This window comes from Musca domestica, unplaced genomic scaffold (assembly GCF_030504385.1).
Source record: "Musca domestica strain aabys unplaced genomic scaffold, Musca_domestica.polishedcontigs.V.1.1 60, whole genome shotgun sequence".
In the NCBI taxonomy this organism is placed as follows: Eukaryota; Metazoa; Arthropoda; class Insecta; order Diptera; family Muscidae; genus Musca; species Musca domestica.
In genome coordinates, this window is record NW_026712364.1 from 1,036,365 (window position 1) to 1,055,984 (window position 19,620).

General features: G+C 35.0%; 1 protein-coding gene across 2 annotated transcripts in view; it reads left to right on the forward strand.

The window, feature by feature from the left end:
- The first annotated feature begins 747 nt into the window (after window positions 1–747).
- LOC101896406 (AP-3 complex subunit delta) overlaps window positions 748–19,620 on the forward strand; it is a 29,292-nt gene continuing 10,419 nt past the window's right edge. The window contains exons 1-7 of one of the 2 annotated variants that reach the window (XM_059129344.1): window positions 748–974; window positions 8,638–8,733; window positions 13,132–13,260; window positions 13,434–13,574; window positions 15,375–15,504; window positions 15,588–15,727; window positions 16,035–16,108. In XM_059129344.1, coding sequence (XP_058985327.1) covers window positions 879–974; window positions 8,638–8,733; window positions 13,132–13,260; window positions 13,434–13,574; window positions 15,375–15,504; window positions 15,588–15,727; window positions 16,035–16,108 — 806 coding nt within the window. In that variant the 5' untranslated portion in view covers window positions 748–878. The remainder of the gene's footprint in view (window positions 975–8,637; window positions 8,734–13,131; window positions 13,261–13,433; window positions 13,575–15,374; window positions 15,505–15,587; window positions 15,728–16,034; window positions 16,109–19,620) is intronic. The other variant, XM_005185930.4, reaches the window with a different exon arrangement.

Consider the following 19,620-nt stretch of genomic DNA (forward strand, 5'->3'; position numbering starts at 1 on the left):
CAAAGTTTTCTAAATTTGACACTTTTTGTATATAGCCGGCCTTCGGCCGGGGCTTGAGATTTTCTGCTCTGGGTATGTCCCACACCGGCTAACGCGAACCAAAGTTTTCTAAATTTGACACTTTTTGTAAATAGCCGGCCTTCGGCCGGGGCTTGAGATTTTCTCCTCTGGGTATGTCCCACACCGGCTAACGCGAACCAAAGATTTCTGAATTTCATTCTTACGCAAAATATACCTTTTTTTATTGAAAACATAGTTTTAATGAACTGGTTAGAATCGGGTTATGCGGATGGAAAGACCCATATCTCTGGACTCAGTAAAGGTATTAGCACAAATTGAACCTTTTTGGAAAGGTGGAAGTGTCAGCTATAATTTGGCATCAATTTTGTTGTCCCCCATAATGGACCCTTTTTTGACTTTTTGGGGGTTTTATAAAAAATCCGGGTCCAAAAAATCGATAATTTGACTATAACTTCCGAACCGTAACATCTTACCCCATCATGTGACCACTTGTTGGATAGGTATTTCCATAAGCTTTCCAACGATACCCACATTGTCTATATCGGGTAAGTGGATCCGGGTCTAGTCGGGGTCTCAAACCCGGACTTTCGGGTCAAAAATCTGGGGTCCCAGGTCCGTCCCCCAAGAAAAAAATAGTTTCCCGGGATCATGGTTAAAATACCTACCACTGAAAAAATTTTCGAAAAAATTGAAGAGTTTTTATTAAACTAGAGTTAAGCCCAAGTTTTGTTGTCTTTTTTTTTAATTTTCCAAATAAATTGTGTTTACGATTTGATCGGTCGGTCGGTCGTGATTTTGCAGATTGTTGTTGCTGTTTTCATCACCGATTATTTTTTTTGACTGCATTCATCGTCACAATGGCTTTGAAAAAAGTTAAAGGCAATTTCGAACGTATGTTTGATAAAAATCTCACTGATCTGGTTCGTGGCATACGTAATAACAAGGATAATGAGGTATGTAAATGACACCAAAATATTAATATATTTTTTTGTTGTTGTTCTAATTCAAAATTCCGGGAGGTTTTGTAAACGATAAGAATTATCATGAAAATGCTAATTTGTCATCCATTGGCGTATTTTGTTGTTGTTTTCTTATCGCAAGCTTACCCTCGTTAACATTTTTACATTTTCTGAGGGCTTTGTTCGGTGTAGGAGGAACATATTGTTGAGAGTAATACCTATATGTTGGTATATCCCATCTGTGTTTCCCACCCACATACACATGTAGAATATCGCTGAACAGCTGTTTTGGTGAAAACTTTCTATTTTGTTTTTTGTTTCATAGTGTTATAGGATTTCTTAAAATAACGTAATTCTAAGTAGGTATGTAAAGTTCAATGACCTCGCTTTCCATGTGAATTGCCACTTTGTACCGAAAACAATGTTCTACATTCGATTGTATTATCCTCATCCTGAGCGGCATCTAAATATCGAAGAAATGAATCATCCTTGATACATGTGGGATTAATAAAAACAATAAAAGTTTTCAAAATCTTCTGTAGTTTGGTAATTTTTTTTTTAAATTCTTTTAGAGAGGTATATAATTTTTAACCTGATTTCCGAAATATTATTTTGACTTTGGGTCAGGCACGGTTACATTTTTTTGATACGGAGCTTCGTTTTCATAAACCAGGATAAATAAAGGTACATAATAGAATAATAGAAAAGTTCGGTGGAACAATTTGATGTTACCCAGATATATTTGGGAAACACGTTGTATCAAAAAATACAAGTTTTCAAAAAAAAAAAAAAAAATATAAAGTCGTAGAAATCGTGTTTTGAAATTTTGATAGGCACTTCCATTTCAAATGATGTCTACGTCGATTTAGCGATGTCCGTCAGTCTGTCCGTTTGTGAAATCACTCTAGCTCCGAACGAAATGAAGTAGTTTGATAGAATTTTACTCAAATGTATATTATGTCTGCAGGACTTATGGTACGGAAAATGGGCCATATAGGTCCACGTTTTGGCATAGCCCCATATAATGATATGTCCCTATTTTCGGTATTTTGGTGATTTCAGCGGCATTATTGACCTGAATTTTTTCAAATTTGGTATTTGAATTTCGTAATGGATACTGCAGCCTATAACAGAAAATTGTCTGTGCAGGTCCACGTCTTCGTATAGCCCCCATATAACGGTACCTCCCGATATTCGGTATTTTGATGATTTTAGCGACATTATTCACCGGAATTGTTTCAAATGTGGTATTTGAAATTCGTAATGGATACTGCAGCCTATGACAGAAAATTGTCTGTGCAGGTCTTCACGTCTTCGTATAGCCCCCATATAACGGTACCTCCCGATATCCGGTATTTTGATGATTTTGGCACATTATTCACCGGAATTGTTTCAAATTTAGTATTCGAAGTTCGTAATGGATACTGCAGCCTATGACAGAAAATTGTCTGTGCAGGTCTTCGTATAGCCCCCATGATATTCGATATTTTGATGATTTTAGCTACATTATCACCACGGAAGAAGGCCATTTGACAGATTGCCAACAGCTGCAGCAGATGCTTTTTATACCCTACTCCACATTGTGGTACAGGGTATTATGTCTTTGTGCGTTTGTTTATAACAGGCAAAAGGAAACGAGATGTATAGATAGTCCCTTTTGATGATCAGCATAGAATCACATTCTGCATTGATTTATACATTTCCCACTGTCTGTTTTTATAAGCAAGATTGATTAAGTTCTTCGGATGAGAGCCATTGAAATTGATGATGATTGATCCAAATTTAAATATAGCTTCCACATTTATCTTCGACCGGTAAGATATCAAATATAGCTCAAATTGATCTATTCCGATTTGGATATATCACCTACCCGATTTAACGTCTGTTGTGAAACAAATGTGTTATATCAGCCCAAATAGAGTGGGTTTTGTACATCCAAGTGAAGTTATCTTGGAAGCAACCGAATTTATTCTGGAATCCTGGTACAAATGCCTTCTACTTTAATGTTTGTAGAAATCAATTCAAAATCTATAAATGAGGAAATTTCTATATCCATAAAAGAGGAAAATGTTTGTTTGTTTGTAATTTATCGACTCGAACGCTGAACAGATTTTTCTGAAAACAACAACATCGCCTGAAAGTACCATAGACCATATAAAATTTAGAAATTACACTTGAAACTGGAATGCGTAACGAAATTTGAAACAAAAATAAATTTGCCAAATTATATTGAAATCGTGTGATGGAATTCGTCTAAAAAATTTATTTGCCAAATTATATTGAAATCGGTTCAGATTTGAATATAGCTCCCATCTACATTTTCGGCCGATTTCATGTATTTGACCCAACAAACACGCTATGTATTTCTAATTTTAATGGAATTTGGAATGTGTAATGGAATTTGAAACGAACAAACATATGTCAAATTATATTGATATTGGTTCAGATTTGGATATAGCTGCCATATATATTTTCGGCCGATTTTATGTATTTGATGCATCAAACACACTGTGTACGCCAAATTTCAATATCATGTGGAATGTGTGATGGAATTTGGTATACAAAATTTATTTGCCAAATTATATTGAAATCGGTTCAGATTTGAATATAGCTCCCATCTACATTTTCGGCCGATTTCATGTATTTGACCCAACAAACACGCTATGCATTTCTAATTTTAATGGAATTTGGAATGTGTAATGGAATTTGAAACGAAAAAAAATATGTCAAATTATATTGAAATCGGTTCAGATTTGGATATAGCTGCCATATATATTTTCCGCCGATTTTATGTTTTTGATGCATCAAACACGCTGTGTACGCCAAATTGCAATATGATGTGGAATTTGTGATGAAATTTGGTCTAAAAATTTATTTGCCAAATTATATTGAAATCGGTTCAGATTTGGATATAGCTCTCATATATATTTTCGCCCGATTTCATGTACTTGATGCCTCAAACACGTTTTGTTCGTGAAATATCAATGACATTTGGAATGTGTGATTGAATTTGTTCTAAAAATGTATTTATCAATTTATATTGAAAAAGTTTCAGAATCGGATATTATTTAATTTAGGAACATATACCCACCACGACTTTGCTATGGTACAAGGCAAACATTAAAAAAAACTACACAGTAATTAAATTGAGGATACGATTATTACGGGGAAGTATATAGGTTCATATATATTGCTACCTAGAATCCTACTAACCAAAAAGGGTAGCAAAGCGCACCGATTTCAACTAGATTCATATAAAACCATTAGCACGACCCAAAAGATTCCAAGGTCTCCACACATATCTTACGAAAAATAAAAATTTACTCTCATTGTTAAATCGAAATTTTGAATTCAAAGGATATATGATATTTATTTATTTTATATATAAATAGAATTAAATTCATATTTTCTTTTCGCTAACATCGCTGTGATGCAAATGTAGGTATTGAACATTGTTGTTTGCTTTTGATTCCATCCTGAGCAAATTGTACACACACACAGATTCATACAACACCTACTGATTTGACTATACATAAATATATTGAGTGTAATTTTTTTGTGTGTATGAAAGCAAGCTACCGAACAAACAAGAAATATACTAACGTTCTTCTTATCAATGTTTTTCACTTGGTATAACATTTAACCTCCGTCCTAAAGCCATCAATTTTTTTTGGTTATGCTTTCTATCATATCGTAATGTGCAGTTTTGTCTATTATTGCTCATCATCCAGCACAATTCTAGTCAATACCGTCATCATCATCAGCAAAGATATGCTTTTGTGGGTCGGTAACACAGGTAGCACTTGGTAAATGCGCTCGGGGATTGAAGAAAGTTGAAGAAGTTGTAATTTAAGAACAACTGCGTTACCGAAAATTAGTTCTGCATCAATTTTAATCTGGAATTCGAATTTCATTAAGTATGTGATAATCAGAGGTCATCTGCAAACCATTTCAGCTTTATCTGCTTATCCTAATGTAAGATGTAATCTTTTTTTTATTAAAATAAAGAAAGAAATTAATGTAATGGCGAAGACAATACAAAATAGAACTTTAGCCTTACTATGTACGTAGTACAGACCAACAACAAAATGGAGGTTGTGCCCAATGAAATTAATTAATCAATGATGTGATGAAACTATTTAAGATGGAGCAACCAAAAGGTAGAGGAAATTAAATGAAGTAAGAAAAAAGCTAGGGATTAACATTAATCCTATAACTTATTTATTTCTTTAGTTATAATGTGGTTCTCTAGTTAGAAGAACCATCGCCAGAGATGCTTTAACCAGGACAGTGGTCAAATCACACATTATCTATTGTTCTATTTTTAAAATATCATGACGGAAAGACAATAAGATACAAATTAGAGATATAACCCAGAGTAAAGAAGTAGGAGAAACAGAAAGTTTTTTTTTTATAAAAAGGTGAAGGTGTTTTTAATGCACATAATTGCTCGATATGAAAAGAAAATATGAAATTTGTCGCCGAACACATAAAATGGAAGAAGCTCAAAACATAAGACAAATTTTGATAATAAAATTGAATAATTCGAATAACTTGTTCTTTTGGCTAAATTATTGAATAAACTGAAAACGTTTTACAGTGAAACAAAACACGAAATGTGCGTGAGTTGTTTAAACCAGTGTTGTCAAAGAGAGAATAGCTAAAAATCGCCTTTTTAAATATCAGTACGAAAATTTATATTGAAGTTAGTTAAAAAGAATCAATCGGTTTAGCCAACAGATGTATACCCTCAGCCAATGTTCGATTATTTAAATATATTTTGACTTGTGTTATGATTATGCAAATTGTTGACCCTTTTTGGAGTAGGTTCCATAGGAATGTGTCAATATTGTCCACTTCGCATTGGTCCTAAATAAATATGGTATAAATATTGCGACGTACCAGGTATGGACTTTATTAGTTACATTGTTCACTTTATATAAGATTTGTGTGCCTGAGGTACCAAATATAGTCCACCAAAGTATTCCATTTTCATACTTTCATCTATTTTCATACTTCATCTTCAAAATTACAAGAAAATCGAAAATTTATATCCAATTGTATGGGGAATCATAAATTTCATATTCATCCCAGGTATCTGGTTGAGAGAAATATTTAGTTGTAAAGAATCGCTGACATGTTTCACAAGTTACGACAGATAAAAGTATTGAAAATTGCGACCCTTTGTGAGTGAGGTATTAGAAGGGGTTCGCAGACATATATCATCTTCACAACAGATCTTGTATTAGCAAAAATGTTTGTGAGTGTGAAATTTGAAGAGAGTTGGATGCTTATTTCGCTTTCTTTGAGCGTTTTGTTGTTCAAAATCTTTAACCCTATGTGGGCGAGAGGTACCAGAAGAAATGGTACGATCTCTACCATCTTTATAATAGATCTTGTGTTGATGAAAATATTGCGATGCACCAAGTCTGAATGGAATAGGATGTTAATTTCGCGTTTTATGAGCTTTTAGGATATTCAAAATTTTGACACTTTGTGGGGGAGGTATCAGAAGGAGTGGACCGATATATCCAATCTTCACAGCAGATCTTGTGTTAATAGAAATAATAGGACGTGTAAACTATGAAGATAACCGGATGCTTATTTCGGATTTTATAACAGTTTTGGTTATTCAAAACTTTGACCCTTTGCGGGGGTGGTACCAGAAGGAATGGTCCGATCTCTACCATCTTTATAATAGCTCTTGCGTTGATGGAAATATTGAGATTTACCAAGTCTGAATGGAATCGGATGTTAATTTCGCGTTTTTTGACCTTCATGAATATTCCAAATTTGGATCCTTTGTGGGGGAGGTACCAGAAGTGATGGACGGATATATTTCATCTTCACTCCAAATCTTGGGTTAATACAAATATTGTGATTTGTGTCATTTGAAGACAATCGGATTCATACATCACATTTTATAAGAGTTAAAGTTATTCAAAATGTTGACCGATATTGTCCATTTTCGCACCTGACCTAACACTGATGCAAATATTAGGATATGACATGAAATGCAGAAAATTATTTTCTTTGAAAATGTTGACATTTTGTGAGGGAGGTACCAAAAGAAGTGGACCGATATTGCCCATCTCCGAACTCTATCTAAGTTTGACAATAATATTACGATTTACCAAGTTTGGATCAAATCGGATATTCCCCTGAAGAGTTATCGTGCGCACCAGACAGACAATCGGACGGACATCACTAGATCGACTCCAAATGTCCTGAAACGGATTTGGTCCAAAGAGACCTTTGGTCTAAAACCGTTATTTCGACTAGGCCGTATCAAATGATATATACCCTCTGTAGCGAAATGGCTGAGGGTATAATTAAGAACATATTCACTAGTTTTTCCTTTATATATAGCGGACCATGTAAAGCGTTTTTATCCACTAAAAAACTTCCTGAAGGTTCAGAATGTTTGCTTATATCTTGCTATCGCTACAGAGCAACTAAAATTATTTCAAGAACCTATCTTAACGGTCAAAGGATTTTGTAGATTTAAAGACTCTTGACAAATCATAGATCTTACCATTTTCGATACTATTCTTACTTATTCAGCCTTTGCTACCACGAATATTTCTACCCTACACCACAAGGTGGTCAGAGTATTATGTATTTGTGCATTTGCTTGTAACAGGTAAAAGAGTTCCTGTTGATGATCTACATAGAATCACATTCTGAGTCGATTTATGCATGTCCGTCTGTCCATCTATTTTTGTAAACAGGTACCATTTATTGCCCGATACAGATGAAATTTTGCACAAGTTATTTGTTTGACCCAAGGTCGAACCCTATGGAAAATAATCACTCAAAATTTAGATATAACTCCCATATATATCTTCGCCCGATTTGCTTTTTATTGTGCACCAAACGTGTAATATCAGCCCAAATAGAGTGGAATTTTGTATATACGATTAAAATAATCCTGTAATTAAGTATGCCAAATTTGATCGAAATCGGTTCAGATATAGCTATAGTTACCATATATATTGTTCATCCGATTTGATATTTTTATCCTCCGCAGCCGTAATAAGCACTCTGTAACAACGATATTTGGGATAATATATCAAATAAAGCACAGAAATGCCTTTCCCAAATTTCATCGAGATCGGTTCAGATTTGGATGGGGTGGGATATGGGAGCTGTATATCTTCGTCCGATTTGCTTTTTATTGTGTACCAATCGTGTTATATTAGCCCAAATGGGATGGAATTTGGCACTTACGACCAAATTGAGCCTAAAAACAAGCATGTTAAATTTGATGAAAATCGGTTCAGATATAGCTATATCTCCCATATATATTTTTCATCCGATTTGTTATATTCATTATTTTTATTTATTATATGAAGCTAATAAATGTGCAAAGGGGTGTAGGGTATCATAAAGTCGGCCCCGCCCGTGAGATAGTTTTATACCCCGGAATTTTAAATTTCTCTCTTGCCAGATGTCCCTTTCGTCGGGATAGTGTTTTGACTCATTTGATGTAAAACATATGCAAAACAAACATCACATAGGTCATGATGGATCTGTTATTACCTTAAAGGATGTCAACCTAGCCTCACGTTGTATATAACTAAACAATTTAATTTACATCTAAAAATATTTTTCCTTAATAACACTTACTTTTTTATCTCTCTCTCTTTTTTTACAGGCCAAATACATCTCCCAGTGCATTGAAGAAATCAAACAAGAACTGCGACAGGATAATATCAATGTTAAATGCAATGCAGTGGCCAAATTAACTTATGTAAGTTAATGGAATTGATTGGTTCATTAATCAACATCATATCGTAACAACAAACCCAATTAATACCGTGACATAGCCTTTGCACCCCATATACCACCTATGTTCACAATCTACATTCATTCAGGCATTTGATGACAAGAGAAGGAAAAGACCACAAAATTTCTACCCATGCCACCACCAATGCCGTATATTAAGGACAGCATTCGGTGTGTTAGTGTGTGTTTGTGTAAGAGAAAGAGAGTGGGTGCTCTTCAAAATAATTACAAAAAACAGCAACACTCATTCAGCGCATACACTATAAGTACTATGGAAATAAAAAGGACTCTAGGCATCGTCATAAAGCGGCATAGCAATTAGAATTTAATAGGTATTGCTGAGAAAGTGCTCTGAAATAATTATGCTGCTGCTGCTTCTTCTGCTGTGACTATGTTTTGAAGTGGCGGTTAAATTGAAAAGAATAGTTGCTGTTTTTTTTTTTTTTTTTTTTGAAGTGGCAATGCGGTTAAGACAAAAGGAAAATATTTAAAACTATTATTTGTTTCAATTTAAAGAAGAGGGTTTATTTTTTTGGAGAACAACGTATTCTGAGCCCGTAAGGTTTTCCGGAAAGAGGAACGAAATATGCGAAAAATTGTACAGAAGTCCAGAACTAAACGTCATTATATAAATATGGATTAAGTGAATCGACAATACAAAGCCTCTAACAACGCTCACAAATTTTACACTGGCGTTAAATGCAGTTTTCTTTCCAACCCTGAGCTTTAGAGATCTTAAGTACTTGGAAAAAGACGCCCCAACGCCTTATATTCCCAAATGGTTTCAGATTATCGAATTTTTCCTTTTTTCAGTTTCCCTACCTCCAACCCTCTTATGGTTAGAAAATCAGACAAAATCGATTATTTGAAATCATTTGGAAATGAGTATTAAAACGTACAACCGAATTTAGATTTAGAATTGGAGCAAGGGTGCAAATTTGGTGAAAATCAAAATCAGAAATAGCTATTGCCCCCATACATGTGTTCCATCCGCATAACAGCGATATTCGGTATAAGATATCAGATATAGCCAATTCGTATCTTTCCAAAACTTTTCTGGAGATCGGTTTAGATTTGGAAAAAATCTCCCATATATGTCTTCGCTCCCATATATAAAGTTAGATACGTTTGGGCCAAATCGGTTCACATATAGCCTTAGATCCGATATATATGTAGATCAATTTCGATAAATTCGAATTTAATTAGCGAAGACACAACGGACCCTTATATCATCTCAGGGAGAGTCTGTCAGGCCAAGTGGATAGCTTATGAGGAGTACTTTCTACTCAAATATTCGGCGACTTTTTCATGAATTCTATGAGTCATGACAAGTTCGACCCCCACTGTGCTGTCCAGGACAATTCTGCCTTGTCAAGTGAGTGACTGTTGTATGATATTTAAAAGTCTAATATTTGATTTCAGAATCACCAAATTCGTCGACTTTTTCCTGAATTCTATGAGTCAAGATAACCTCATACCCCAGGCCAGGACAATTCTGCCGGGTCAAGTGTGTGACTGGTGGAAAGCTTATGAGGAGTACTTTTTACTCAAATATTCAAAAGTTGAAGATTTGATTTTATAATTTCCAAATTCTTCGACTTTTGAGTGCTTTTTAAATATACATATGTCCTCAAGGTAGAGTTAGCAGGATGGTCTGTCTAACCTAACCAGGAAATTATCAAATGTGGATAATATCGGTCCATTTCATTAAGTGCCTCCCCCCAATATCTGTTGCTAAGATGGAATATATCGGTCCACTCCTTCTGGTACCACCCCCACAAAGAGTCAAAATTTTGAATATTCATGAAGCACATAAAACACGAAATTAACATCCGATTCAATCCCGACTTGGTACATCTCAATATTTCCATTAACACAAGATCTGTTATAAATGTGGTAGGGATCGCACCATTTCTTCTGGTACCTCCCCACAAAGGGTCAACATTTTGACTAACAAAAACGATCATAAAATCCGAAAAAAGCTACAGGTTCTATTCAAATTACACACATAACAATATTTTTATTAACTCATGGTCTGGTGTGAATATGGGATACATCGGTCCACTCCTTCTGGTACCTCCCCCACAAAGGTTCAACATTTTGAATATCCATGAAGCTCATAAAACACGAAATTAACATTCGATTCCTTTCAGACTTGGTACATCCCAACATTTCCATCAACACAAGATCGGTTATAAAGATGGTACAGATCGGTCCATTTCTTCTGGTACCTCCTCCACATAGGGTTAAGATTTTTTTGAAAACAAAACACTCACAGGAAGTAAAATAAGCATCCAACTCTCTTCAAATTTCACACATCCAAATATTTTTGCTAACACAAAATCTGTTGTGAAGATGATATATACCTTTTGGTACCTTACCCACAATGGGTCACAATTTCCAATATTTATATCTGCCAAACTTGCGAAACAAGTCGGCCATCCTTTACAACTATATATTTCTCTCATCAGAAACCTGAGATGAATATGGAATTTATAATTTCGAATAAAATTGGACGAAAATGTTCGATTTTTTGTAGTTTTTCCCCATACCAATATTTTATCTGTATTATATAAAGTGGGAAAAAGAATAAGTTCGGTCCATTACATTCTCTAAAGTTTATCACATATCTTATATAAAGTGCAGGAAATAGTCGATCTAGTCCAAACTTGGCACGTCGCAATATTTATAACATATTTATTTAAATAAGATAAGAAATAAACAATACAGGGTGAGATGAAAAACTGCAACCACAATTGGCTATCGTTAGAGCACTCCAGCATTTAAATGTGAATAAATCTTTTGTGTTTCGTACCATCGTTCTTTATCGTAATACTGGTAGCGTAGCCTGTCATCGAGGAAGTGAACGGAAGAAAGCCGCAACATCAGCAGAAATGGTTCGAAAAGTAAAGAAGCGACTCGATCGAAACCCGCGTCGCAGGGGCGAAAAATGACTCGTGAGCTGAACATATCCCAATATTCCATTCGGAAATATTGAAAAATGAGCTCTGGGTAAAGCCATTGAAATTCCAAAAAGTGCAAGAACTTACACCGCAACAGAAAGAAAATAGACTCAAAAAAGCTAAAGAGTTGCTTCGCTTGGCCGAAAGCGGTGAACTGCCGAATTTGGGTTTATCCGATGAGAAAACATTCGTTGTCCAGCAGTTTGTAAACAAACAAAATGATCGTGTTAGTTGACAAAGAGGTCACTGAAAGTGTGCACCTTCGGTTGGCCACCAGAACTCAAGCCTCAAGCCGGCCATGCCGATTGTGTGGGCCGCCACAACAGCCGATGGTCGCTCTCGGCTCGTATTTATCGACCGTGGCATCAGAATAAATGCCAATTATTATCGTGAAAATATTCTGGAGGGTGTATTAAAGCCTTGGGCACGCAAACATTTTGGCCGAGGACCATGGACATTCCAACAGGACTCAGCACCATGGCACTCAGCACGCACCACCCAAGAATGGTTACAAAATTAGGTTACTCGCTTCATTTCCAGCGCACAAATGGCCACCAAAATCTGCGGATACAAATCCGTTGGACTATTGTGTCTGAAGTATTTTGGAAAGCAAGGTTGGCACTAAAAAATACCAAGTGTCGATCACGTCAAGCAAGCGCTTCGCCAGGAATGGACCAAAATACTGCAGAGCTACATTCAGGCAGTGTTTGACGGTTTCATTGGCCGTTTGAAGGCCATAATTCGTGACCAAGATGACCGATTCGAACAAATCCAAACTTATTCTAAATTTTGATGCTATTTCCGACACTTTTTGCTCTCATTCAATAATATTTAAAAAGAAAATGTAGAAATTATGGCTTTCGACTTTGTTGCATTTTTTTATCTCACCCTGTATTTCCCCACTCCTTCGGAGCCTACTTCATAGAGGGCCAACAGTTTGAATAATTAAAATAAAAGTAAAAATATTTTAAACATTTCCTGAGAGTCGGCAAAACCGACTGATACTTTTTTACTTGTTCGTTTCATTTTCCCAATGGAAGTTTGAGAAAAATTCCAACCTGCCCAAAATTAGTCTGCATTTTTTACATGTTCTTTAATGAAACATTCCATTCTCCCAACTAACTGTATTGTATGTATTGTACGAGTACATTTTAAGTACAAACCGTTTACGCAGATTGAAAAGAACACTTAATTACACTCTCAACATTTGTCAATGACGACGGTCTATTAATATAGAAGCATTTATTCTCAAACCAAAAGGCATACTGTTTAAAATTCATTTTCCACAACACCCAAATTTCAATTATTTACAATACAACCTATTTATTTAATGTTTTATTTTTGTCTATGTGTATGAAAGCCTCTGTGACGAATTTTTCTTCTTTTCAAATTTTTTCCAGATACAAATGCTAGGCTATGATATATCATGGGCTGGTTTTAATATCATCGAAGTAATGAGTTCTTCACGCTTCACTTGTAAACGTATCGGTTATTTGGCTGCCAGTCAATGCTTTCATCCTGATAGTGAGGTATGTATCGTTGTTCAGTGATTGTGTTTGTACACGACGACACAATATTAAATAAATGGCTTAGCAATAAATCTTTTTGCGCCTAGTCTATTTTCTTGTAAGATAGCAAACAATTTATTAAAACGTTTACTTTAATTTTTTATTTTGTTGTTGTTGTTTCGTTCCTTTTTCAGCTACTGATGTTAACCACAAACATGATACGCAAAGATTTAAATTCACAAAATCAATATGATGCCGGTGTGGCATTAAGTGGTCTTAGCTGTTTTATATCGCCAGATTTATCACGAGACTTAGCCAATGATATTATGACACTGGTAAGTATTTTCATGATAATGTATTTATCTTATGGTTCCCTCTTCAATTGGAAATATGTTTTAGCATAACATTATGTTTTTATACAGTCGTCATTCCGCTTGTGAGTTATTTTATAAATATTTTTGATCAGCATAAAATTCTAAGACGATTTAGCCCTGTCCGTCTGTTGTAATCACCCGTAGAGTTGGAACAAATAAAGCCATGAAGCTAAAATTTGACACCGATCTGTCTTGCCTCCAGGCAGCTCAAGTTCGAAGATGGGCTATATCGGTCCACAATATCGTATAGCCCCCATATAACGGTACCCCCGATAATCGGTATTTAGATGATTTTAGCCAAATTTGTCAATGGAATATTCTGAAATTCTACACAAGGAGTTCTTCGTGACTATTTTACCCCCTGAAAAATAAATGTCTATATAGCCCCACGATATCGTATAGCCCCCATACAATGGTACCCTCCGATAGTGGATATTTTGATAATTTTAGCCACATTTTTCAATGGAATTGGCGTAAAATTCACACAAGAAGTTCCTTCTGAGTACTTAACCTCCTGAAAACAAATTGTCTATATAGGTCAACGATATCGTATATCTCCCATATATATAGCTGTATCTCCCCACATTCGGTATTTGGATGATTTTAACCACATTTTCAATGTAATTGTCTGAAATTCCACACAAGGATTTCTCTTTGAGTACTTTTATCCCTCGATAGAGAATTTTCTATATAGGTCCACGATATGGTATAGCCCCCATACACTGGCACCCTCCGATATTGGGTGTTTTGATAACATTTTTCAATTGAATATTCTGAAAATTCCACACAAGGAGTTCCCTCTCAGTTTTTTATTCCCTGGAAGAGAATTGCCTATATATGTAGGTCTACTTTTTAGTATAACACCCATATAACGCTACCCCGAGATATTCGGTATTTCCAGGATTTTCGCGACATTATTCACCGACATTATTGCGACAAATTTCGTAGTTGAAGTAAGTAGTGGGTACTACAACCTAGGACGGAAAATTGTCTGTGCATGTCCACGTCTTAGTATAGCCCCCCATAAAAAGAGACCTCCCTTTATTTGGTATTTTGATTATATCAGCGACATAATTCACCGGAATAGGCTCAAATTTCGTATTTGAAATTCGGAAATGTTACTACAGCCTATGAAAATTACTAATCCAGCAACACGTCTACGTATAGCCCCATATAAAGTTATTTTTTTCGACGGAATTTTTTTGTTGAAAATTTTCAAGTTCCTTCCGAATGGTGGTAAATACCACCCACCCAAGAATGATTACAAAATGAGGTTCCTCGCTTCATTTCCAGCGCACAACAACCACCAAAATCTCCGAATACCAATCCTATGGACCATTGTGTCTGGGGTATTTTGGAGAACAAGATGGGCACTAAAAAATACCAAAGTGTCGATCACCCCAAGCAAGCGCTTCGCCGGAAATGGGTCAAAATACAGCAGAGCAACATTCGGGTAGAGTGTGACGGTTTCATAGGCCGTTTAAAGGCCATAATTCGTGCCAAAGATGACCGATTCGAACAAATCTAAACTTATTCTAAAATTTGATGCTATTTTCGACATTTTTTGCTTTCATTCAATAAAATTTAAAAAAGGTAAAAATTATGGCGTTCGACTTTGTTGCAGTTTTTTATCTCATCCTGTATTAGGTGTTCCATTATCCCGATTTTTTTACTTCCTTTATCATTTGGCTGTGCTTCCGATCTTTCAAATTTTTTTCTTATTAAAAATCAATTTTCAATTTTTTCTCAATCTCTTTTTAGATGAGCTCCACCAAACCTTATCTACGCATGAAAGCCGTCCTTATGATGTATAAAGTATTTCTACGTTATCCAGAAGCTTTAAAACCTGCATTTCCTAAACTTAAAGAGAAACTGGAAGATCCTGATCCAGGTTTTATAATCATTTCTATATTCCTCCATTCTACCCAGAGGCAAATAATAACATTCGTTTTCTCTTTCATGTTTCTCTTTCAGGCGTACAATCCGCTGCCGTTAATGTTGTTTGTGAACTAGCACGTAAGAACCCCAAAAATTATCTTCCTTTAGCTCCTGTGTTTTTTAAACTAATGACAACATCAACCAATAATTGGATGCTTATTAAAATTATAAAATTGGTGAGTTAAATGTTTTCTTTGTTTTTATTTAATTTATTGATATTTACCATACATACATACAAACAATGTACATTGTAAAAATTGTGTTGTTGTCGTTTTATATGGCAACTTCATATATTTTTTAAGTGTTTTTTTTTAAATTATTCGTCAAATATTATTGTCTCTCAGTCTCTTCGAACATGAATTTAAATAATTTTTATATGAAAATACTTTTAAAATGAAACAATTTTTGTTTTTTATATTTTATCCTTCCCCCGGTTATTTTCCTCTAACTCCGTATACCACAACCAAAAAACAAAAACAAAAGTTTGCCAGCCTTACCACTATTGAACCAGCGTTGGGACGTAAATTAACTCAACCCTTGATTGAAATTATTTCCAGGTTTAATAAACTCTTTTTTAATCCTTTCTTAAACAATAATTTATTTAAAAGAAATATATTTATATTATTTGGATTATGTGTCTTTTGGAAAGATTGGAATTTCATTTTTGAGTTTTCGTTCGTATTTCTTTGTTATAATTTTCCGTTCCGTATGATAAGCTATAATTGTTTTTATAATTTTCCTAATTTCAATTGATATTCTCCACCACCACTACTACTACTACTACCACCACCACAACCACCACCACCGGCCTTCACAATAATTTGTTATTATTATCGTTATGTTTTAATTATAATAATTTTGAAAAATAGCTTGTTTTTTCAATTAATGTAGTCAATTTGAATTTGTATTTAATTTGGAATTTTGACCTTTTTTTATTTTAATTTTCAACACGAAACGTCTCAAACACGAAGAAAGAAAGTACAATTTAAAGTCAAAGATCATCGAAATAGCCAGCCAAATTTTTCTATTCACAAGTCAAGTCCTCCGCCAGTCAGTCAGTCAGTCCCCCCACTTTTAGTACCCAAAAGGCTTTGTTGCAAAGGATGTTTTCTTCTTTAAAAACATTTTGGTTTGTACGTCACCTAAGATTTCTATTTCTATTCTGCTGCCGCATTTAGGAGTTGTTGGCATGTTCATTCTTCTCCCCACCCACTTACGGATTGTTTAAAACACCCCCACTTTTGTACACATTCGTCCTCTGTCTTCAAAATATTTCCTAAAGCACATCAATTCAAAGGAAACTGTTTTGAATTAAACAATTTACTTTTGAAAAATAAATTTACTATAACTTTAGGATTTTATTTCTTACTTTTTCACGCACTTTACATGAATGGAAGAAAAACTAGAAAATTATTACATGGATAAACCGAAAATGATAATTTTTAAATCGCGAACTCTAGACAGAGGCTCAGTATCATACTTCGCCGGTAACATACATGTTCTTAAAGAAATGATTTATCAAAAATAAACGTCTAAAAATCCGGTGTTGTAGATTAAATTATCCCCAAATACAAATATGACTCAAATAATACTCAAAAAATTAAAAATCGAAATATAATTTATTCGCTAAGATTTTTGTAGAACTGAAACATTTTCGACGGGAATAATTGAAACCCTAGCTACTGCATCCCACACATCAAGGCTCCTTCTCTAATTTTCATAAAAAGTGACTTTTGCGGTTGAAATTTTTACACAAAGTTGTGGTCCATTTCACTCCCTAAATATTGTCTGACGATCATAATTTACTACCTTCTCTTAAACTCGTTATCCAGGCACAATTCCACGTCGAGGAACTGGACCAAAAACAGAAAATTGGGTCTTTTTCTGTTTTTGGCCCATTTAGCAATAAGCTTCTATTTTGACTGACCTAACCCCAACTCTATGCAAAATGACGTTAGGATCTGACCAATCTGTAGCGTTATTACAAATTAATATGAAAAGGCGAATGGACACAAATAGCTAGATCGACTTAGTTCGGCTGAGGAAGATCGATTCCATGCCGGTTTTCTAACAACGGATTAAATCTTTTTATTTCACAAAATATTACTAATTGCGTCAAGATTATTTTTAAAGCAAGAGGATCTCTTCCAATCATAGTTTCAGAAACACAAAATTGCTCATTTTAATTATCACATGGTCCATTAACTGTTCCAATTCATGTATTTTACAATGAAGAAGACTATTTTAATATTTCAAATGGGTTTACATATATTTTCACTCTTCGGACGTAAAACGATTTTGTGTCTGACTTTTTTTTTATTTCATTTTAGAAAATATTTTTCGGGTTAATAACTATTTATTTATACATCTCAGATAATAAAGAATATGGGTATTTATATCTAGCGTAACATACATGACATGATCATTGTTGCTTGAAGAAATTAGATTATCTGAGTCCTTGGACTTGTCTTATATAACCCGTGTATTTACGATTAAAATTCTCTCCTTGTCACGGATCAGTTGTTCACGACTGCTGCTACCCAATATATCTATTAAGTCTTCCACAATCCCCAAACTTCTCACTTCCTTCATCATTCAGCTGCCCTTCCGAAATATTCTGCTGCATTTAAGATAATCTTTCAAATATTATTTTATTTAGAATCGATTGATTATATTTTTTTTTCATAATCTCTTTTCAAGTTTCGAAAGGTATTCGCCAAAACTTATCGATCCCGAAATAATTGTGTCTCTGACATTTCATTTTATTTAAGAAAAACATTTTTGGGGATAATAATTATTCATTTATACATCTCAAATAATTAAGAATACGGGTACTTATACCTTGCGAAATCCAATGAAAATGTTTCCATGTGATGCGATCATTTCACTGGTCGATTTGATTGATTTCTGACGGAGTCGTGAAACATAGTTATCTTCAACATTGGAAAAAATTCCGAAAATGCTAAACACATTTTAAAGAGGAAGAACATTTTGGGTATTACTTAAAAACATGTCCAAGAAATTCGGTTCCGATATAGCTATGGATATCGTATATAAGTTTAGATCTATATGATTTGCAGGGTTAGCTAAAAAACCGCAACAAAGTCAAACGCCATACTTTTTACATTTTATTGAATGAAAGCGAAAAATGTCGGAAATTGCATCAAATTTTAGAATAAGTTTAGATTTGTTCGAATTGGTCACCTTTGGCACGAATTATGGACTTCAAACGGCCAATGAAACCATCAAACTCTGCTCGAATGTAGCTCTGTTGTATTTTTGCCCATTCCCGTCGAAGCGCTTGCTTGAGTTGATCGACACTTTGGTATTTTTTAGTGCCAACCTTGCTTTCCAAAATACTACAGATACAATAGTCCAACGGATTGGTATCCGGAGATTATGGTGGCCATTGTGCTCTGGAAATGAAGTGAGGAACCTCATTTTGTAACCATTCCTGGCGTGTGCTGAGTGCGATGGTCCTGTTGGAATGTCATAGGTCTGCGACCAAAATGTTTGCGTGTCCAAAGCTTTAATACACCCTCCAGAATATTTTCGCGATAATATTCGGCATTCATTCTGATGCCACGGTCGATTAATACGGGCTGAGAGCTGTTATGGCGGCCCACACCATCACCATGACCGGCGCTTGAGCCTGGTGACCAACCGAGATCACATTTTCAGCTGATTTTTTACCAACTGCTGGACAACGAATGTTTTCTAATCGGAGAAAACCAAATTCGGCAGTTCACCACTTTCGGCCAAGCGAAACAAATCTTTAGCTCTTTTGAGTCTATTTTCTTTCTGTTGCGGTGTAAATTCTTGCACTTTTTGGAATTTCAATGGCTTTACCCCAAGCTCATTTTTCAATATTCGCTGCATGGATTATTGAGATATGTTCAGCTCACGAGCCATTTTTCGGTCACTGCGACGCGGGTTTCGATCAAGTCGCTTCATTACTTTTCAAACCATTTCTGCTGATGTTGCTGTCTTACCAGTATCACGGTAACGAGCGATGGTACGAGTCTCAAAAGATTTATTCACATTTAAATGCTGGATGGTCATTTGCGTT